The 23,797-nt window shown below is 40.9% G+C and overlaps 1 protein-coding gene across 1 annotated transcript in view; it reads left to right on the top strand.

The window, feature by feature from the left end:
* Positions 1-23,797, top strand: part of LOC126396201 (CD81 antigen-like) — a 42,751-nt gene that overhangs the window by 8,277 nt on the left and 10,677 nt on the right. Inside the window, exons 2-3 of the mRNA XM_050054090.1 lie at positions 6,944-7,058; positions 22,919-23,016. Coding sequence (XP_049910047.1) covers positions 6,944-7,058; positions 22,919-23,016 — 213 coding nt within the window. The remainder of the gene's footprint in view (positions 1-6,943; positions 7,059-22,918; positions 23,017-23,797) is intronic.

Here is a 23,797-nt window from a genome sequence, read left to right as displayed (position 1 = left end):
GCTATGGTGAGATACATGTAAAAATGTAAGAATTTAGTCACACTGATTTGTTTTTTTCATTGATATAAAAATTAATATAAAATACAGGCACATAGAAGGACATGGAGTGATGACAAATCTGGTTAGCCCAGATTGTCCTGAAAAAAACAAGATATAACATGTGTATGTAGCCTTTATTATGACTGTGATATGAGCTTAAAAGTAAAGGCAGTAAAAATACTCCAAATTCGATTGTCGTCAGATGGTAGCCAATGGGTTCCAAGATTGCATTCTGCGTCCTGCCTCTCTCCAATACCAAAATCGTGTCCCGTTGCCTACAGATTCTACACACATATGTAGATATCTATTTATAGAGATGAGGGGTCCCTGATTTTGTGGCAGTGCAAGAGCTAGTGCAAGGGCCAGTGTAAGCAATGCTGCGACTGTTCTGTTTTATCCTGACTGTGAAATTGCCAGTCTGTGTGGTATTTTGGTGCCCAGGACAGCGTGCAGGGTGCACAGAAAGGAGGATCACTCAAGTTAGGTAGTTACATAAATAGAAGTATTGGATCGAACTCCATATACCAGCAGATGCCCAATATTGAAGCACTTGGATCAGGATCGGGGCTATAAAAACCTTATCAGGACATCCCTAGAAAACACAGTACTGTGCTTAAAAGACACTTTAAAATGGACCCTGTTGGAGTCCCTTTCTAAATATATGTATTTTGGAAACCCCTGCTGTTGAGGGAAAAAGGTGTACTTTTAATCAGTTGTAACAGGAAATTAATGTGTTGTAGGGTGTGTGACTGACTACTGCAAAATACTCACGGATATGAAGTTTGGTAAGACTGTAGATGTTAATGTGATTGTTAATGCATTACAACATTCCTCCTCCTCTTCTGTCTTACACTTTAACCCTTTTAGTTTTATTGGCTGATCTCAAAAGCTCTGTGAAAGGATCTGTTGGAGCAGAAAGGTGTGCCCGATCTGAAAAGACACTCTGACTGCAGCGTGCGGTTATTAAGCAGCCGGCTGCGGAGGCTGGCTCTTTAAAAGGGAGACCTCCTGTTTCCATAAATCACACCAGACACTTAGAGGGTTAAGAGGCTACAGAGTTGGGGGGCAGGGAAACCTCTGTGTGGTGGTATAGGAGGCTTATGGGAACTGCAGACAACACCCCAACCCCCCACTCCCCATCCTCCAGCATGCCCGGCATTCTACAACCCCCTGTACTCTGGGCAACAGGCAGAAATAGACTCTGGAGGGAACTCTGGCAGGGAAACTTGTGCTGTGCTGAGCTCATACTAGATGAAGCAAGCTCAGAGTTTCATTCTCATTTATGAGTCGCCCTTTGGTGTTAAGAGTCAAGTGTGAGAACTCGGTCGGAGCTGTTACCGCGGTGTTTTTCCTGTGTTACAACACATTCAAACTTGCTTAATATGATCACTTCTCTTCAGTTTTTCTCAGATGGAGTCTGATACGGCCACATTGTCAGTGACCAGTAGGTGCGTTCTGCATGGTGACAGCAGGCTGTGGGAAACATGATGATGCTGGCCCATGTGTGTGGGCAGTTTTCTTGGTGTGGAATGTGTGACAACAAATGTAGTGGCTGAATGAGCAACAGATGGCCTGGTAATGTCTTTGCCATACGATGCCAAAAATGTTACCATTTACTGAAAACTGTTAATGTAGGACTTGCCTACATAAGAAAAGTTCTAGTCATAATTAGAGCTGCAAAAATAATCAGAATATTATCAGAATCCCAATATGGCCGAGTGCAATATCCAAATTGCTAAGGATAAAATGTGTCACAACATACCATCATAAAAGAAGCACTGTGGTGCAGCAGAGATGCCCCGGCCTACAAATCATATTCCAAACATAAGGGAACATCCTTGTTTGAAGGCAGAAAGCAATACCCATGAAAATATCCGCAGTATGAGGCCCTAATGCCCTCTTGACTTTTGATTTTCATACAAAAGTCCTGGTAAGCTATGCCAGTGAAGCAGCATGCACAGCACCAGGGCTCTGTTACTGAAGGGCCTGCATTTAGTGCAGTCATTATTTATGGTGTAAGTTTAACTGGTGGTTTTCGTGCCACGATTTCAAAGTGTCTGCTGTGAAATATGTTGATTACAAAATGCAGTTAGCTACTACTCTTCATATGATACTTGATTAAAGGGCTGCAACCAGCAGTTGTTTAAATTATCATTTCATCTTCAGATTATCAGATCTTTTGGTCTCTATGAAGTCAAAATATGCTGAATGCCTTTCACAATCAGGGCCCATGTCACATGTTGACATTGCTTGTTTTGTCTGACCAACACAGTGGCATTTATTGTACTGTTTTCAGCCATTTTTACTCAGGGATCCACTATGCCTTTGCATTTTTACACAGAACCAAACAACGGCAGCATCATGCCACCTCAGGCCCTGTTTAGATGACAACGGTTTCTCTAAAAACGCAAAGTCTGTCCTTTGTGTTTTAAAAAACTTCTGCGTTTATATGACGACGTTATTGAAACAATCCCCGTTCACACAGAGCCGCAAAATCTACTGGAAACGCTGTAGTGTGCACGCCAAGCCAATGGGTGGCAGTGTAAATTTGCAAAGCAACACCACGGCATGACGCCATGCGCCTGCGCTGAAGCGCCTTCCTCTACAACGCGGTGATTACAAACCAAAACAAAGAAGACACAATGGCGAAAGCATGCACAGATAACTTTGTCTGGATGGACGACGAGGTGGAGTTGCAACAGTAACAGATCTACACTTCACTTCAAATCAACAGGGTGAGCAGCACAAACAGAGCTCGGCATTATTGTTGTGACGGTCGACTTTCTCGCGCATGCCTAGTGACTGGAACCGTAATGCACATGTGCGAAAAGTCTCTGTTTTCAGAGGAACTGCATATTGCAAGTTTACATGACAACGGAGACGCTGCCGTTTCAAAAAAATTGCACTCTGGAACCCGTTTTCAAAACGTTGCGTTAATTGCACTCTGGAACCCGTTTTCAAAACGTTGCGTTTTCAGGCACCCAAAACGCCGCTGTCGTGTTAACGATCGACCAAAACGCAACTAAAGTTTACCGTTTTCAGTTGAAATCGTTGTCGTATAAACGGGACCTAAGTGTGTGGTTTTAGAAAGCACGCCAGTGTTTTAAAAACAAAAGAGGCGTGACATGTAACACAACAGCGTCAGCCTCTAGTGTGACATATAACATAAGCGTTGTCAGAGCTCCATAAACAACAACAATGGCCTAACATGGCAATAATAATCATTTACAGCTGCTGTTATATGGCGGCAGATCTCGTCCTCTTCTCAGATGTTAAGGAGCTCCCGTACCTTGTTGTTTTCCCAATTTGTGGACATTTTTGGCCACTGTTTATTTTCTTTGAGTCAGCTGCTAACTGCGTCTAGCTGCTCTTTAAATCTCCCAGGGGTAGGCGCCACACCACACGTCATAAAAATGTCACACCTGTCCCGTCTCTGGTCCTATCCTGCTAGCTGTCTTTTGTGCAGACATCAGTTGGGCGCTGTAACTACCTCTGCTGCTGGCTTAAAGGGGAGATGACTCTGTCTCCCCATCCCACGATTGGCTGAATAACGGCGTGACATTCCCACCTTGAACAGGCAATGTAAAAGGGTTTTTTGGGCTACTCTGTTGACATATCAGTCTTGAGTCTTCTAACTACTCCAGCTGAATTTCACCGGTTTCAGTGATTCTCCAAAGTTGAAGTGAAACCGTTCGAGCTCAAAGGCCATCTGATGGATTTGTGATTAACTAGTTTTGTTAGGTCCTCTAAGAAAGCACCAACTGGTAGATATGTTGTGTGTGCTTTAGGCTGTAGGCTGTCCTGACCTCAGTCACCAGAAGTTGAAGCTGTTTTTTCTCCAGCCTTGGATTTCAGCTACGTTCCGTCTTGGCTCTCCCTCTACTCGTCGTCGACATAAACACTGCAAATTAAACCCTTTCAAAAATCTGTTTTACCCAGTTAAACCTTCACACATGTCGGTGGTAACTCACGAGTGAGGATGTGGGGAGTTCACTTAAAGTTAGTGAGTCATTCTGTGGGGCCGCTATAGCTGTGTGTTGAATTTCTGCACTCCTGCCAGTTATGGTGTTGATCTGGTTGCTAGGCAGCGGCTGGCCTTCGCTCTGGAATGGACCTCGGTGGAGAGGAGGAGGAGGATGGGGAGGGTGCAGGGCGTCTGAGCCTGTTTTGGTTCAAAGCTATTCACAGAAACTAGTCTTAGCTGGTCTAATTTAGACACTCTCTTTAGCCACATTCTCTGTTTTTAATGTATGAAAGTATGAAATTAATACAATATCCAAACCCATGTGGAGCAGAAGGATGTCTCTTGTGTCTGTCGGCAGTTCAGTGTGTGGTGCTGATGGTTCCTGTGTGCCCGCTGAGGAATACGCTAACTCTGGTTATATTTGGGATGTCTTTGTCCTAGGCCAAGCAGAAAGGACTCAGGAAGGCTTATGTCAATGTAAACCACCCTGGAGAACAATACATGTCACTAACACAGTTACTCACTGCAGTATGTGCGGGGTTTCCCCAGGGAAATTGGTTAGCAGAGGAAGTATGAAAACAAATTGAACAAAAGGGTCTCGCAGACGTTGGCTGCTGTGGTGTTTGCCTGGTTGCCTCAAATATACGCTCAAAGTATCACTACTGTAAAACACTTAAATAACTTAAAGGAATAGTTCGACAGTTTGGGAAATACCTACAGTCGATATCTTGCAGAGAATTAGACGAGATGATCGATACAACTCTCATGTCTTTACTCAGCCATCAGCCAGCTCACTTAGCTTTGCACAAAGACTGGAAAGAGGGAAAATGATACATCCTGCTTTTTTCCGAAGGTTACAAATTTCCCCTACCAGCACCTCCAAAACTAATTTAACACATTGTATCTCAGAAACATCAGTTTGCTTTGTAATGGGGTTTGTGAAGAGCAAGAATAGCTGTTTTATCGGCTTTATCTGTTAATAATTGGGCTTAAAGTATATAATACATATAGTTGATTGCTACTGAATAACTCATTTGCTTTTAACTTGTCTGCCACAAGTTATCACTGTCATCTAATGAGCTGACAGGTCATGACAGCTTCTTATCTTCAATATAGGGTTCAACAGAATGAGATTTTCGCGGTGCTACAACAATCTCAGAAAATACTTTGGTTTCACGTTATCACAGTTTAGCAGAAATTATTATTATCCGTCAAAATGATCTTTACAGGAAGGAAAAGGAAGCGTTATTTGTGGTTGAACAAACTTGATATTGCTAAAACTGAAATGGAAGCTTGTGTAAAAAGTCTCTCCTCTGTAAGTAACTAAAATAAAGATGAGATTCTTGATCTGGTTTTAGTTTTTTCCCCCCAAGTTACCGACTATAAAATTCATTGTCTACTAATTTGATAATTGATTAATGAGTTTGAGTATTTTTTTTTTAACAAAAACAAGTCAAAATTCTCTGATTCCAGCTTCTATTACTCTTCTATGACCGTAAACTGAATATTGTTGGTTTGTGGACAAAAACAAGATTTTTGAGGGTGTCATCTTGGGCTTTGGGAAACACTGATTGACTTTTTTTTTAACCATTTTCTGACATTTTATAGGCTAAACAACTAGTCAAGTAAATGAGAAAATAATAATAGACAATGAATATTGTCATTAGTTGCAGCCCTAATCTTCAATGTTCTTCATTAAATGTTTGAAATACCACCTCCGCTTTTTGGCACTGTACATCACTGAGTGTTTATGTTGTAAAAACCTGGTATTCTTTCAAAAAGTTAATGGAAAAGTTTGACATTTTGGGAAATAATCTACTCGCTTTCTTCCAGAGAGCGAGATTAAAGTAAAGATTGATTTTACTCTCATGTCTGTCTGTCAAATATAAAGCTACAGTCAGCAGCTAGCCAACATAGCTTTGAACAAACACTGGTTTAACACTTCTGAAATGTTGGTGGTTGGCAGATTCTGTTACCGTTATACAGAGCCTGGCTAGCTGGTTCCCCTGTTTTGAGTCTTTGGGCTAAGCTAAGTTAGCTGCTGATGGTAGCTTCATTTTTTAAGGATTATTTTTTGGGCGATTCTGCCTTCAATGACAGGACACCCAAGCTGCTGTAAAAGGCTCAGCCTGCGTGGGGCGCACACTCCACCAGGCGAGCCAGAGGTCGCCCCAGTAGCTTCATTGTTAGCGTACAGACATGACAGTGGTATCAGTCTTCATGTCAAACATTAGACAAAAAAGTGAAGGAGCGCATTTCCCAAAATGTCGAAACTTTTCCTTCAATGGAAGTGTTCACCATTAAAGGTCCAGTATGTGGGATTTATGTCATCTAGTGGTGCGGTCACAGAATTCAAACGTATCCTGTGTGTCAAGTGTGCAGGAGAACTACGGTGGCTGATGCAAAAATGTGAAAATGCAAATGGCCCTATCTAGAGACAGCGTTCGATTTGTCTGTTCTGGGCTACTGTAGAGCAACATGGCAAACTCCTCAGAAAGGGAACCAGCTCTCTATGTAGAAAATAAATGGCTTATTCTAAGGTAACAGAAACACAATGATTCTTATTTTTGAGGTGGTTAGAAACCAATAAAAACATAGGCATGAACATTATATTCCATTACTGCCAATAAATGCCTCTAAATCCTGCACACTGGACGTTTCAGGTTAAAGCTGTGAAATAACAGGCAGCAGCCAGTCCTGTTTTATCTGTAGTTAAAGAAAAAAATGAAAATTTAAAACACTGGTAGCTCATGTTTTCCTCCAGACACAGTGTTGTGATGACATATGACATAAAACTGTAACATCCTGAGTGTGGATCTGTCTCAGGATTTCTGTTTCATGGCACTTGATAAATGTGAAAATGAGAAAAACATATTAACTGATTTTACAGTACGATGTACTGAACTGTGGGAACTAAATGTGTGGTGTTGTATGTTGCAGCTTGCAGGAGGTGTAATCCTGGGTGTGGCCCTGTGGTTGAGACACGACCCCCAGACCAGCAACCTGCTGGAGCTTGAATTAGACGGCAGCCATGCCCCCAGCACCTTCTACATCAGTACGTATCTCATCTGTACCATCTCTGTCTGTCTCCGTCTCTGTCTACACACTGTTTTTTTTGTCTTTTGGAAAATCTCTTGCTCAAACCCGAGGACACATTTCCATCATAGAGAGGCTTGTGGCAAAAGAAAACATCTGTTGCTGTGCTCAACCTCGTTCACTACTGAATCACACTCGGAAAATGTCGGTCTTTTTGGCAATTCTGCTCATTTACATTATTTCCACACAACGACACTGCCCTTTGTCCACCAACCAGACCAAGTTAAATGTTACTCAGTGGATTTATTCAAATGGAAATGCCCTCCTATGTCATTTAGTCTTTTAATTATTCTCATCAGAGCCATTTTTATGGAGTAAAAGGAAAGCCCTGAAGTAAAAAACACACACAACATACTCATGTCTGTGTCATTCTATTTTACTGATACCACAAAACATGTAGGGCTATGTTCAAAATAGCATAAAGTACAGTACATGCCCATATACACGGTTCCCACAGTCTTTGAAAACCTGGAAAAGTCCACAAAATTCCACAAGCTTGTTTTCAAGGCCTGGAAAAGTCACTGAATTAGTAAAATCCTTTGATGTGTATAATGAATTCATTGTTACAGTAACCTTCCATGAATAACCTTCCACATAATGTAACTTACCAGTGCATTTAATTTATGTAGCCATTGACGTAAGGTCGCTCTAATATGCGTCAGTGCACGAGGTTTCGTTTATCATCACGTCTCCCTGCGTTCTGTCTCTCCCTCCAGTTAGCTGGCATTATGTTTGAATAGAGCTTGAGTCTGATATGTTTGAGCAACGCCAGACAAGTGGGGCAAGAAAACAAATATTGTGACAGTGTGACTCATGTTTACGCATCATTGCCCCACTTCTACTTTAAATTGCGTTGAATTTTGGGTAACCTTGGGCTTTCACCTTGTCACTCAGAGCACCAGTTCACACTTTGGTTTAGTTGTCTAAATTAGTACAGCATGGTAGGCCAAAGTTTCAGAGCTTTTTCAAACTACACTGTCAGCTGTCACTCGCCCACTCTGAGAGCTCTACTGCTCCGTGTCTGCAGTGTACTACAGTGTACTATACAGTGCTGTTTATCTGATACCTTATAAATGATAAAGCCAATGGGATTTTTCCATTATTCCATTATTGCAAAAAAAATAATCGCTCTGTGGCAAACAACACTAGATGAAACTTACTGTTTTATTCCACAAGATAATCTTCACTAATGAACACCACTTTTATGTTTTTTGAAATGTACATGTAGTTGCCAGAAGTGAAAAGCCACACTCAACGAGCCTGTAAAGCTGCCAACGGCATGATAAAGTACTACTGACAGCAACCGCCTTTTTTAAGGCACCTAAAAGCTTCTAAATTCATTTAATCGCTGACCTTATTAAGACGTCTTACAAAAAACCATTCAAAAAACCATTTGACTTTGAGACAAGGAAACCGTACATGCAAAAATGCTAAATCATTTCCGCATTTTAGGACTCACGTTATTACATTTAATATAACTTGGCTTATTTGATCACCATAACCTAAAGCCTCTTTTCCACTGCACAGAAAAACCTGCTAACATCAGACTTTTTAATATTATGGGAAAGGTTTTAATTGACATTCACACCTGGGTCAAATGACTCCGCAGTAGTCACGGGTATTTATTGGCCCTGAATGGAAACAGCACCCAGGTGAACGTGCTGATTTTAGCCCTGGCGAGATGCAATGACGCGCCACCACAAAATACTGCCCGTCTTCAACCAGGCAGCACTCAAACATTAATCCAAAACAGTCTGCACCAAGTTTGAAAAGAAAAAAGACTTAATAAATAAGAGATATAAAAAGAAGTAACCGTCGTAAAGTTCTCACTGGCCTCCAAGCTGCTTTCTACTGGTTACTAACCTGTTTTCTGGCCTGTTTGTAAACCAACACAGAGCCGTGTACTCAGCCCTGGTCTTCTGGCAATAAAAAAGGAGTCTTAAGCCTATTTTTAGCAGGTTTACCAGTGTTTAAAAAACCTGTGTACACGTCCTAATTTTGGTGAAGGGGTATAAGAGACCGTGGGTTTATGCCATATCCAAATAAACAGAGCTGAAGCAGATTTACTTTGCACTGTACTCTTCAATGGGGAGATGTTGTCAGTGGAAGATGAGACTAGATGTAGATGTGTCAGAAGAACAGTACAGACGTATCATGGATTTCTTGTGAACAGTGAAGTGAGATTTAATGGTTGGTCCACATAAACTCTTAACAGCCACAATAAGTGAATCTCCTTCAGAGCCCTTTGAAGCCCTATTGATTAAGATGAGTGTGATAATTTATTATTAATAAGTTTAAGACCTGATATATAATTATAAGGTCCTATCCCTGAAGAGTTTGATGGATAGTAAGAAAGTTTTTGTAAATTACTTTTAAAAACGGGATTTGTCGACACTTATTATTTTTATCAGCTTTTACCTGTAACCAAACAGCCAAAGAAGCTTAAACCCTGTGTGGTGGAAGGTGGGCAGCCATGACAGACCTGCCAACGACAAAAAACTAGGAAAGCAAGATATTGGATTTTTTGCCGATATCCGATACACTGATGTATAACAACTTATTTGACCAATAACCAATACCGATATATCCACTTTTTTCCCACCAAATTTTAGTGATCATCAAGTCTCTTACGTTGTGGAATCAACATCATATTGTACATGCATACTCTTATCATGACGGCCCACAAGCAGATGGAGACATGAAATATGATGCTTTTCAGTGTCTGTAATATTCATTCATTGTGCAAAATAAGGAAAAGCATGTTGGCCAATTCTGATCGGCTGATACCGATGATGTTCGGATATTGTCATGCATCCCTAAAAAAAACATTCCTAGAGAGGTTAATGATCCATTTGTGTTGTGATCAGTTGTTCTGATCCCTAAAGTTTAGGGTTACCAATCAAATTGTATTTAATAAATGAGGAAGAAGAAGAAAAGGCGGTCCAAGGCACTTAAAAAAGCTTTATTAAACAGGCTAGTTCATGATAAAAATTGCCAACATGTTTCGGCCTGAGTTGGCCTTCGCCAGGGCAAATTGCCGACTCAGGCCGAAACATGTTGGCAATTTTTATCTGTTCTACATGAACTAGCCTGTTTAATAAAGCTTTTTAATTGCCAGAATGCCTTGGACTGCCTTTTCTTCTCCCTCATTATGCTTCCTCGCCGAGGACCAAAGAGCACCTGCAGTTTTTAACATTTTTTACCTTTTTGAACGCCACTGCCCTCCTTCGTCTTTTCTTTGTATTTAATAAATATTGATCTTTTGCACATTTTAAGCAGAGAAGCGTAACCAGGTGCAGGGTTTCACATTCGCCTTGGCTAGAAATCCTGTATGCAACAACACATCTGTAACCTGTGATTATACTTTTTGCATTGTCTCTGGCAAACAAACTAATGATTAAATAAATAAATAAATAACATCTGTCTGAACTGAACAGTAGGGCTGCAACAAACATTTTTTGATTGCCCAATTACCCAGGGAAAGCAAAATGTCATGTTGCGCTGACCTGCCCGATTGCACAAGCTGCATATAAAGAATTTAGCATGTTATTTTATTCCGAGCTGATGATAGAAGGAGCTGAAGAGTGAGCCATACCACTTCCTCCTCGTCTCTGTCGACAGTTGCACATGATGTGCAGTGCTTGTGAGAAAATGAAAGGGGGTAAATACAAAGTTTATGAGCTGAAGCGCAAGCGAACATTTCAATTATCCTGTAAACAGGAGTTTAGTTGGGCAGCGAGGCAGCGAGGCAGCGAGGATGTGGGCGAAGCTCCAACCATATAGTGCACAAGTGTGCTGCAAGTTTGAGGACAAAGCAGATCAGTCATTTTTTAAAGGAATGTCAAGTTAAAATGGAGATAAAACATGTAATGTAAAACATATTTTAAAGATTAAACATGAACATAAGTTTAGTCTTTGTTAAGTATCATTTTTTTATTTTTTATAATCCAAATCAAAAATTAGGTAGCCTACTAGAATAATATAATCAATTGCATTTTCAGTCCTACTAAATTCATTTAGCTGCTGCAAAATGGCTGAGGTGAGATAAACAGACTGAAAACTTTTATCTTATTAGATAAATCAGATGTCAACAGTTTTCCTTTGTGAGCATAATTTACAGTTGAAAAAAGTATTAAATCACAATTGTAACGCAGCACTCAGCATATCACAACATATGTAAAATCGCAATAATATTGTATTGTGACTTAAGTATCGTGATCGTGGATCCCTTGGTGATCCCCACCCTACTGACCACGAAAAAAAAAGACATTGTCGTCATAGTGTAGCCTTGTTATGTTTATCTTATAATAAACATTTGAAATTGCATGCCCACATTGTCCTTGTAGTATTGAAAATGGTATTTAATATCAATATTTTTCAAGGTAATGTGTTAAAGTCAGAAAGTCCGGTATTGTGAAAACACCAGTGTTGTCTACAGTAACACATAAAATTGTGAATGGGGCCTGTCAGAAGAGCCCCGGGTCATGTCCTCAAACTGCTGGTTTGTGCGACAAACATTTCTAAACCCCCCCAAAAAGTTTTCTGTGATATAAAATAAAAAAGGGCAGTAAATCCTCACATCTGACAAGTGGGAATGTTCGGCATCTCTGCCTCATAATTGACTGATTGTTAATTTTCTCTTGTTCAACTCGCCGATTAGATTAATGCGTTTATTGTTTCAGCTCCGCTCAACAGTGTCCCGTCAGTCAGAGCATCGTTTCATGCCCTCACACACACACAGTACAGTACAGGGCGTACAAAGCTGACCCCCAGTAACCTGGACGTGAGAATAATAAACTGATGTGAAAAACGTTACGATGAAGTCGGGCGGCCCCGCCTCGCCCAAATCCCCAGCGACTTGTGACCAGGACTAACGGAGGCCACACAGCTCATCATATGACTCTGTTAAAGTCTTGCCCTCCCACATGAAAGTTAGCCGCTGTCAGTTTTCCAAATCTGCAAACCAGCAGCCATATTACCTGTCAGTTCCTTCTGTCTGCATGAACAAACTGAGTCATCTGCCTCATGAGGAAGAAGTGAGATGAAAGGGAAGACTGTAGGAAGATGCAGAACTGGTGTAACTACAAAGCAAATGTGAGATAGTCTCATCTACATTGAAAATACTGCTGCAGAAAAAAGGGTGGGTATGTTTGGTGATTGTTTTCTGCGTCGTCTGAGGCAGCATAGCTGTGGCTGTTCAATGAAAATAGGCTCGCCAGTCAGAGAGAAGCTACTGAGGGACTTTCTCTTGAACAGCCTCAATGATTGCATCCAACCCATTACATAAAGCCTCCCTCTCATTCCCGAGGAGGGGAGAAAAAGCCTCGTCGGTAAAGGAAAAAATTCCTCACTGGCCCTCCCTCCTCCTCCTCCTCCTCCTCCTCACCGACCCCACCCTCTTCTTCCCTCTATGAAAGTTTTCCTCTCCTTCACTCCGCTCTGTTTCTTTCCACTGTCGCTCCCCCTTGTCCATCTGGTTGTGGTTAGTGTTCGAGTCGCGCTGTCTCACTTCTCCTTATTTTTCCTTTAGTCCTTCCCTCTCTCTATCTCTGTCTGACCCCCCCCCCTTCCTCCCCTTTTATCCCCTGCTGCCAGGAACGTTTCAATATGGAGTCCTGCATCTGTTTCTCTCCTTTCTTTCACCCCGTCCCGCTTACAGACACAATCACCCAATGACGAGCCTCCTCTTGCCCTCCGCCAGTTTTTCCACTTTTTCTGTTCTCCAAACTATTCCAGTTTAAAAATAACCAGAATTAACCAAACTACAGCAGAACAATCAGCTGAAAGTGAAGTAAATTTAAAGCTGAAAAAAAAAAAAAAGAAACGTTCCTCAAACTTCATGTCTGAGTTCCTGTTAAGTCATGTTGTCCTCCAGTTACATCAGTTTTCTCAGTAGCAGAGGTGTTACATAATCATCAAAGCTTTGGTGGCAACAACTTTCATTAAAATGGTGGTTGAGATGACAAAGATATTAATGTCAGTCTTTGTATAGATGCTTCCGTTTTATCAGAGAGCAGACCTATGACTCAGTCATGGGTCTGAACATATGTACCAAGCCTTCACCATGTCACACTTTCAAACTTGAATAAAGGATTTTAGATATACTTAGACGATTTTCAACCAGCTCTGTCTGCCTCCGGGTACAGTCTCCCGGGAAAATTAAGGCTCGATTGTTGGCACACAGGAAGTGCTTCAATCATTGCGCAATTGAAAGAGGAAGAAGATGGCGCTTTGTGGCAGCCCGACAGTAGACAGACACATGTCTTGATTTAACTCTGGCCTGCCTTACTAGCCTTACTGTATGTGTGTCTGATGTCCACGCCAGAGTCCTGCAGAGCTCTGATTTTCAAGACCCCCTCCCGAACCGGAACAGCAACAGGCAACACCGCACCCACCACACTACCCACGCATATGACCAATTAGTTCCGCCACCCGACCCGACCTGCCGACACAAGATCCACTGCCGGACCGGAAACCACAAATCCTATAAATATCGTGCCCTGCTCAAGTAATTTGGTCAGGCATCAGGTTGAAAGTGAACTTTTTGTGACATTTCATACATCTCTAAAACAAAGGTAATTCAGGAAATACAGTTTAAAATAATATATATATATTTTTTTGCTTTTATTATTAATATGTAGGAGCACATCTCCACACCTAACGTTCCTGTTAGCAACACACCAGATTGAAATGGCTCCCATGTTCCAGCTGGTGCTGAAAACACAAAGCACAAAATCAGAAGTCAAAGGATCAAAACATTCAATTGAATTGTTATTCTAATTTTATTTTAATGTACAACCCCTGTTCCACAAAAGCTGGGACGCTGTGCACAACTTAGATTAAAACAGAATGCAATGATTTGCAAATCATTTTCAACACGTCTTTTTTTCCCTAAACATATTTTCAATGCAGCTGTTTAATTTAAATTCAGACCAGACATAAGTTGTAAAGAAATAACATTTAAATCCATGTGTTCAATAAATTGAAATGACACAGGAAAAATGTTTTGAACATGATAACTGAACTTTATTTAATCCCCGTAGAAGCCTTTGTTTGCAGTGCCAGCTTCATGATGCTTCCTGTATGTAGGATTTTGACCCATTCTTCCACACAGTCCGGGCCCGTTCATAAATCTTAAGATAGAAATTCCACTTTCAAAACATCTAACAATTAGTGTCCTGCAGCTTTTCTGGAATGTGTACCAGGCACCAAATCCCGAGTGTATATTTACAAAAAACAATTGTTATACTTTGAACTGTATTCAGCTGACTATGGATTGAAATTAATTTGCCCTGCATTATGTTGTTATTTACGTTTTACACAGCGCCCCAACTTTTGTGATATTGGGGTTGTATTTATTTATTATCCAACACCCACAATCTGCCCTGCATGTTCTTTTTGTCACCCAGAACCAAACCATTAAATAAAATAAGACAAAGACAAAGCGTTTTCACCACAATCAGTCCTCTTTCATGTGAGTGGGGGTTGTTGTCACTTGCTGTATTTCCTCATTACTGGTGACACACTAGCCCAGTGTAACAATAATCTGTGGTGCAGTTTCTTTCTCCAAGTGAGGATTAGAGTATAGGCCGTTCACATAATCTGATTGAAATTTATATATCTTTTTAAACACTTGAAGATCCACTCATTAAGGGTCTGTCATCCAAGAGAGAGAACGGTCAAAGTTGTCACAGTGAAATTTAAGGTGTGCTGATGGATTCACGTCGTCAACTCATGCATTGAGTAACATTACAAGTTAACGTTCCACCTTAAAAGTTGCCAACAGTCAGCCCAGTGAATTTTGTTTTTTTTTCTCAGACTACAGCTGCTGCAAGAGGCAGCAAAACATCCATTATATTCAGAATAATAGTTTACTAATATATGTGAAACTCTCCACAGCGTGAACAGTGGTTACATGAGCCTCAAAACCAGCCACAACTCAGCCCTGAGCAGAGTGACCGTCCTCTATTGACCAATCAGACTGCAGTGTTCACAGCTCCACCTTTTAGTACCAGATCCGTGTGCTAGGTACCCCAACAGAGGGGGGACCAAAAATGGGGACGGTACGGAACGGTTCCATTGGTACCACTGCACTGAACTGAGCTGCTTGGTGGAAACGGGGCTAGAGACAGATAGCTAAGTTGACCTGTCTTCATGTGCGTGTCTTGACACATCATGTTTCTATCAGACCTTTTTTTTTCTTTCACTGAAATGACAAGGTAAATATACTCAAGGGATCACAAATCAATCATCAAAATGTATAAAATCCCTATATATGATGTATATGTATAAATATGATGTTGCCAGCGAGTTAAACTTAGAAACGAGGCTTTACGGGAACAGATGAAGGCAGATTCCGAGGGCCAGGCTAAATACAGCCTACCACAAATAAATGTCACATGACAAAAGTAATTAAATTACTTAATTTCAGCAAGTCACAAGACTGGAGCTCGTGATTGTAAATTCTGATAAAGTCCTAACAGCTGTAACTACACATTTTAAGTAACCGTAACTGTTTAGGCGGAGTGGGTCACCCGGTGAAACAAAATAGAAACTGTTTCAGATCTCTGGCAGCCATGTTCAGAGTCATATTTCATCTACACTAAATGAGCAGAGTAAGTAGAGCTTTAGGAAGTTATTACTTAGACTACTTGACTCACTTTCCTTCTGAGCAGCAAATCATATGGTCCTTAACTTGCTGAGGCATCTGCTGTCACTGGGAAAACTGAGGTGATTCCCAGAAGAGTTAACATGAAACCAACATGACACACTGTGTTTGGCGGGAAGTCCCATAGCTGGACAGGGATTTCACACGCATCCAGTGGTTCACAGTTCCACCTCACAGGAATTGAGTCAGAGGAATATCGCCACTTCCCATTTAGATAAGCTTCGTTGGAAATGTAAAAGATTTGTCCAGGAAGTGACTGAAACCTTGTTCAACTGTTAAATCTATTCAGGATGCAGAGTGTAGGTTAATTGCCATGTGCTGTTCATCACACAAATTATACTATAGCCTTCCAATTTTAAACCCCAGATTCACATTTCTAGGACTACAGTTAAGCCTGTTAGAACTATCTGATGCACCAATTTATTGGCAAATATTGGACATTCATTGATGGGAGTGGCCGGTGTTTTTCTGTTGTGTCACATCAATTTTTTGCAGGCTCAGAAGCATGAGAACAGAGAGGGAATAATGATATATATCATAAAAAGTGATCAAATACCATAACTCACTGCTGCAAACAACATCATGTCCACTTTATCTGTCAACATGGACAAGTAACTGCATGTGTCAGGTCGTCTGTGAGGTCTCTTTGGTGCCGTACAGTGAGTTTATCTGTGAACAGCTGCCTGCTGAGACTGAACAAAGTTAATAAGAGTGGAGTTTGTGGGCAAGAAATCAACAAGAGGATTAAGTTTTCTGTAGATAAAGGCAACTGCAGCCTGTTTCACCGACATGTAATTCAAAAGGTTAATAATCAGTTTCAAACATAAGTCTTACAAAGCTAGGGGGAGCTGATATAGTGCTGTAAGGTGGACCTTTTTTAATTTTAAATAGGACTTTTTGATGCTCGTTGAATCTGTTATCACATTCTTGGAGGACTGGAAGCAGCCTCTGCTGGACAACAAGTTCAAGATCTTTCAGTCTGGCAGCAAATGAATGATGTTTATTTGCTTATTTATTTGTTTATTTGAATCCCCATTAGTCACTACCAAGGAGGCAACTACTCTTCCTGGGGTCCACACAAGCAAACATTACGTCATAGTGTAAAACAAATATATAATTAAAAATCCAAGGCAAAAAGAAAAAATACAACAAGAAAACAGAAAAACTAAAAACCTAGTATTTGTTTTATATGGTTGTTTCTACCATAATAAAATTGATGGTAGATGATATTTGGCTGTTGACTGATTGAACTAATTCATTCTACAGAAGAATGCTTAGTACCAAATATAGAGGCAAAATAAAAACCCAAACCTGGATTACAACTTCTACATGTTACACTCGTCATACTGAATAAAACAAAGTAATTCGGTGTGGTGTTTACAGTTTAGTCTTCAGTGTTGACATGCTGTCTGCGGTTTGACAAGTTTTCCAGTGTCCTCCATGACATTCCATCTCAAAGGTCTTTTCCACTGCACTGATCTAAAGTCAGAATTTCTGACGTCCTTATGTGGCTGGATTGCCGTTTTAATAATAAACAACCAAAATAAAACAGGGAAGAGGAAGCAGCAGAAAGGAAGGCTGCTTTCATTATATAATAAACAATAGTTGGATGACTTCCCTGAGTCGACTAAACGCATCTGGATAAAATATTTGGAGGTGTGTTGTTATTTAAGTTTAATCATAGTGAGGGAAACTCCACCTGGACTATACGATGTTTACAGCACAAAGCGGATGAACAAACACAATAGGCTGAATTTCAAGAACATAGGTTACTTTAAAGGTCCAGTGTGTAGGATTCAGGGGGAAATATATTGGCAGGAATGGAATATAATTTATTCTCTTTAGTGTATGATCACCTGAAATTAAGTATCGTTATGTTTTTGTTACCTTTGAATGAGCTGTTTATGTCAACATAGGGAGCAGGTCCTTGTTTATGGAGATTGCCATGTTCGCTGACATGTTACTACATTAGCCTAGAACGGACAAACCAAACACTGGCTCTAGATAGGTTCATTTATATTTTCGTATCGGCCACCGTAGTTATAGTCTGAGTGGGTGGAAGTTCGCTGCATAGATCAGCCTCTCATTGGGCAGAACGAGCCACCCGCTGAAGTCCCACCCTACCACCTCCAGTTGTGTAGCAGTTTTCAACCTTTCAACACGTCCTTTACTAACTTTTGCGGTGTTTGATCTTGCGGGGATGTAGCCATTTTTCTGCCATGGTTTGCGTCCTGTAGCCGATATTTCTGTGGGCGTGTTACACCAAAACCTGTTTCCCCCCGGCAATATTTTTGCAAGTGCACCGTTGCTGTGGCACCTCCCAGAACGATTGTGATTGGTTGAAAGAAATACAACCAGCCGGGGCATTTTTTCTCCAATCTTAAAGTGAGAGTCGGCCCAGCCAGACCTTTCTTTTCTTGAGAAAGGTCTGGTGAGCGAGACTACCGTAGTTAGAACCTCGTCTGCCGCGAGCAGGGTTGGAAAAACACTCGTTTGTAACATGAAACTGCTTCACTGAGTGTTGTTATCAGTGTAAATCACCTGGCCCATTTATTTTGGAGAGGAAGAGACCTCTGCTGATAATTCATCTCCCAGTAAAAACCTCCTGAACAATGATCACTGAAGGAATTCTAACCAGAAGAAGTCTGAGCTGACGACAATCTTCAGTCCTCACCGCTAGATGCCACTATATCCTCCTAAATCTGACACATCTTATCTTTAAAGTTCCCTTCAGACATGTTTTAAAGTATGTAAAAAATACTCTATTATTAATATTTTTGTTTCACATAGTGTCCAACATAAAAGTAAAAATAGAAAAACTTTGAGGGGCTAAAAAATGAAGCTAACACAGATGAATGTATTATGACATTATCAAGATATGAGACTATATATCGTCTCAGTTTCTGGATATCGTTGTGTCATGATATCGCATACATGATAAGCGCTTTTTTTTTCATTGTTTAAAAGGCTGAATTACAGTAAAGTGATGTAAATGTATCAATTTACCAGACTTTGCCGTTATATTCACATTATGGATGATTATTGATTAAATATCTCGTTGCGTTTATATTTTCTGAAAAACAAACCAAAAAAAACCCAATCCCTACGAATTTGTTGCATCAGAGTATTTGGCCGGAAATATTGGTATGTTTGATTTTGTCTCCCAGTGCTAGCAATGATGAAGTGCTTTCAAGGAGATTTAAAAATATTAAGATTTAATTTTTAGGAAGTTTCGCACAGCCTGCGCAGAAGTTCCAAAAACTGTAGTGTCTCAAATTGCCACTTGAGGCTGGTTCAAAAGGCGAGTCAGTCCCCATAGACTCCAATGCTAAAATGCCCAACTTTACAGCAGAAATAAACACGTTTACAAACCTGGCACAAATAATGGTTTTGGACTCTACAGCTAATTTCAACAATCATAACAACGTACAGCAGGTGAAATTTTATATAACTCCCCCATTTACATTTTTAAAAAGGCTTACACATTTCAGGGCGTGGCCGCTTTGATTGAATCAGATACACCTCTCTTTCTCAGATCCACCCTTTCATCCAAATATACCACGTTTAGCTTCAAAAATACAAGATGACGACGGCCAAAATGCCTAAACCAAGGCTTCGAAACAGGAGTCCACAAACCAATGGGCGACGTCATGGTAGCTACGTCCATTGTTTTCATACAGTCTGTGACCTCATCTTGCTGCTCTGGCATACATTTGATTTTCACAGTTTAGGGAAGTGCACAGACATCGCCTGCTTCAATGGAGGAATGTGAAAACACCTCTAGTGACAAACTTTGCACAGATACACGTCAGTATAGTCATAGTCAGATATTTTAGAGGAGGTTAACAGAAGAAAAACACATTTTTGAGCAGTCTTTAGTATTTAGAGCACTCATTATAAACAACAAATAGGTTTTTCTGTCTAAATACAATTCTGAAATAACATTAAATAGAATAATTAAGTGATGTAATATATTTTATGATTATGATTATAAATTCCCCCCACTGTTTGATGGTCCAATAAGCACTTGGGTTAAACATACTGACACCTTGAGTAGTAATAAGAATTCATATCCAATACTAGATTTTACAAATTTGGGGGCAGTCCTTATTACTAATTATTATTACTTAATAGCACATCATGTGGTCTTGAAATGTGAGATGATCCTGCCACACCTTGGGGTAATGCTGCAACGTTGAGAGTCATGCAATCCATCAGCTCCTCTTCAGAGCTGTAGCAGGGAGATGCAGGCAGCTGGGTGAATAGAAGCAGATACAGAGCATAATGGAAGAGGATCCATGAGACAATTAAATCAAGACAGACAGGAAAAGACATTTAAGTAAATGGAATTATTGAGAGCATAATTTCGAATGGGCAAATGCATTAAATAGAAAGGACAGATGGGCGTTGGCAAGAGAGGGAGCGACTGAGAGGGCCGAGGAGGGAGGGATGGAGGGAGGGAGGGAAGCTCTGTGTCAGGCTGGAGAGCCACAATATAAGAGATGGAGGGAGCACTTGGTCGGTCTCCAAGATATCGATTTATAAATTAGCCTTGGTGTGTGTGTGTGTGAGTGGCTCTGTGGGCAGAAAAGAGGTGGGGGATGTGGTGTGTGAGGTACGGGAGCAGTTAGTGGTCCACAATCTAATTACGTCTGAGCTGACAAGCAGGAGTAATGACGCTGGGCTGAACACAGAGAGCTTTACTCCCAGACTGGTGCAAGCACTATAAGCACAAAAATCTCTGCTGCCCACTGACATCAATATAAAAAATGATTCAGTTTGATAAATCGAGCTCGGGATCGTGTTATTTATGGAGCACCAAAGTGCTCAATATTAATTAAAAGAAAAAAATGATAATGAAATGAATAATCGTATCCTTAAAAGAGATCATATAAATCAAATAAGCAAATTTTTTTTTTTGTTATTATGAAATGTTACTTTAGTATTTTTACTTTAGAACAGTTTTAGTTCATTTCTCTTACAAAACTTTGTTTTTATTTCCTTTTTCCAGCTGGGACTTTTTTTTTTTATTTCATAATGTCACTTTTCATGACAGTGGGGTTGTTACTGGCTGAAGGGAGGAGTCAACGGGCTCGCTGCTGTCTTTGTTCTCCTCACAGAGCTGTGTGTCTTTTTCTGACGAACATCAAAACAGTGAAGATGTAACTCAGAACCGACTGGGGCTGTGCCACATCATCTTGTACCGGTGTAATTTTTAAAATGATATGAATGAAATGAAAATACTTATATATTTCAACTTGTTGACATATTGACGTCATACTGTTACCCATGGCAACAACAAACATGGCTTAAAGCAAAATTATATCCAATTCCGCGGTGGTTCCAAAAAGAGGAGCAGCTTCAGTAGTGTGGAATAAACTGTGGCGTCCTGAATGTTTTATAAACAGCTCCGGACTTCTCAGACTCTTTTAGTGACTTACTGCTCAGAGGGAACTCAGTCAGCGGCTCCTCTGGCAGCAGCACAGCGTCTCTCCCTCTCCTCTCTCGCCATGCGCGCACAGAAGTCAGTGTCATCAAGTGATTTTGTCATAAACCTTTGGTAATGTAAACCTACTCGCCAAAAAACTCCATATATGTGAATGTGTGATAGTTGTGGTATCATAACAGCCTGTCACAGGTTACAGCGTGATGATTAGAGGAGATGTGGCATTCATTCTTTCATTCATTCATTCATTCATGTATTTTACACAATTTACTCATGCGTTTAACAATTGTGTTGTTGTATTACAATAATAAAGTGTGAGCTGCTGAATAGCACTACTTCAATCCAAGGAGCTCTCAAATTCATTTTCCTTTTCACCACCTCTATGCTCTTTTTGTTTGTGAAAGCAATACCAATCATCATCTAACGCTGACCTTTCTGAGCCTTTCATCTGCTCATGAACTCACCGCCAATTAGCAGTCGACTTCTCAAACGTGTCCGCGCTTCCAACAGCATCCCCGCGCAGTGAAAACCAGATGTGGTCGCTGTAATGAATGACCTCACTCAGGGAAATCTCTGCATGCAGATTTTTTTCGTGTTTACTGCCGTGAGTGGAAACTGAACTACTGTACGGAAAAAACACATTTTACAGTCCAAACACAGGAAAGTCTTGGGTAATCGTTTATATTTATAGGACTTCAACTTGCAACAACAGCAGATTGGTCTTTAACGGAAGAGTGAGACAGAAGTGGGGTTTTTCTGCTGATTTAAGAGATGGTTTTCTCACGGGAAATACATATTGTGGGATGTTCTGTATTTGTGCTTTGCTGTATTTATATTGAAAATCACAAACCACATTCCTCCCCTCCAGTGTCGTCTTTTCACCCAGCTCTCATCCTGCCTGACTCACCCGACATCAGACCTTTGACCGGAACTTTTATAAGCCTTTCACTTCCTAAAAACGCCACTGAGTCAGGGCGCCCAGTAGCTCAGGGGTCGGAGTGGGCCCCCCATGTACAAAGGCAGTGTCTTTGCTGCAGCAGCCACGGGGTTGTTTCCAGCCCACGGTCCTTCGCTCCATGTCGTCCCCTCTCTCAACCCCCCTCATGATTGAAACCATCCTGTCATTAAAGCCCAAAATAAAATAAAATTTAAAAAACAGTGAGTAAGATGGAGGGCAGACATCTGACTCTTTCACCCCTCTCCACCCTCAATAACATCCAATAATAACCTCCGAGCATCTAACACAGGAAACATACTCAAGTGTGTCAGAGGAGAGATAAAACAAGTGCAACGCCAGATTTATGTCCTGGATAAAAGAAACTGTGTAAGTGTGAAGACCAAACAACTTCCTTTGAGAATAATTGGAACATGACTCACTTTATTTGACTGGCATAAAAACAAGACTGCGCCTTCTGCTGTCCATTAGGCGTTGTTGCATGCGGGTATTAAAACAGGGGCGGAGGATTCTTCCACAGCTTCAAAGCCACAGTGGCTTTAAAGCCTTTTACTGGTTTACATTTTTCTAATGGGTGTTTACATTAAGTTGTTTGTCTCTCAGGAGCAGAATGACTCTGAAAGCATGTTGAGTATGCCGCTAAGTACGCTGGGTGTCCCCGCAGCATTCCTGACAGCCTGCTTATTTCTACTTGTTAATGTATGTGTGTTTCCATGAATATTAATCAGTCAATCTATCCTGTCTGTCCAGGTGTCCACATCCTGATTGCTGTCGGCGCAGTGATGATGGTGGTTGGTTTCCTTGGCTGCTATGGCGCCATCCAGGAGTCCCAGTGTCTATTAGGAACTGTGAGTCACACCTCGATTAGCGCTACAGAGCTGTACTATGTTTTTATTTTGTTTTGTTTATCGTGTGTACACATAAATAGAATATGCATACTGCACGTGTGCATGCAGGTGACACAGTACCAGTGATTTTACACTATGCCACTGATCAACAGGTGGCAGTAACATGCTGAGATAGGCTGCAGTGTGTCAGCAAATGCAGGGAAAAAGCCCCTTTTACACTGCATGTTCAAGATGGAAATATTGCGCTGTTATTCCACCTCGCCGTTGTATATAAAAGGTTGAATTGTGGAATGACGGACAGAGTTGTCTCGCCTTTAAGGCGGCATCGGTAGTAGTAACAGCACCTAATTGACCTCTATATAAACGAAACAGCCGGCAGGACAGCATCATGGGCAGCGCGGGTATGACATGACCCACTGCGGGAGATTTAAAAAGTAGCTGTAGCAGTTGGCAGCTAATTTAAAGAAGATGAAAAGCAGGCACAAAGACAGTGAGGTTAAGGAGCTCCTTACTTTGCTGAGGATGAGATCAGCCGCCATATAACAGGGACAGTATATGATTATTATTGCCATGTTAAGCCATTGTTACTGTTTAGAAAGTGCTGCCAATGCGTATATTTCACGTCACATATACTCTCTGTTTAGAGGCCTCGCCCGGAGAGTTTACTTTACAGAGGCGTAATACGGCGCCCATCCATCCATGAGATGTACCAGCTCATGTACATAGCCCATTTCGGCCATGACAGATAGCAGAGGAGACACAGAAGTGCCACCTGTTGCAG

This window comes from Epinephelus moara, chromosome 1 (assembly GCF_006386435.1).
Source record: "Epinephelus moara isolate mb chromosome 1, YSFRI_EMoa_1.0, whole genome shotgun sequence".
Lineage (NCBI taxonomy): Eukaryota > Metazoa > Chordata > Actinopteri > Perciformes > Serranidae > Epinephelus > Epinephelus moara.
This window is presented reverse-complemented; position numbering and strand designations above follow the sequence as displayed.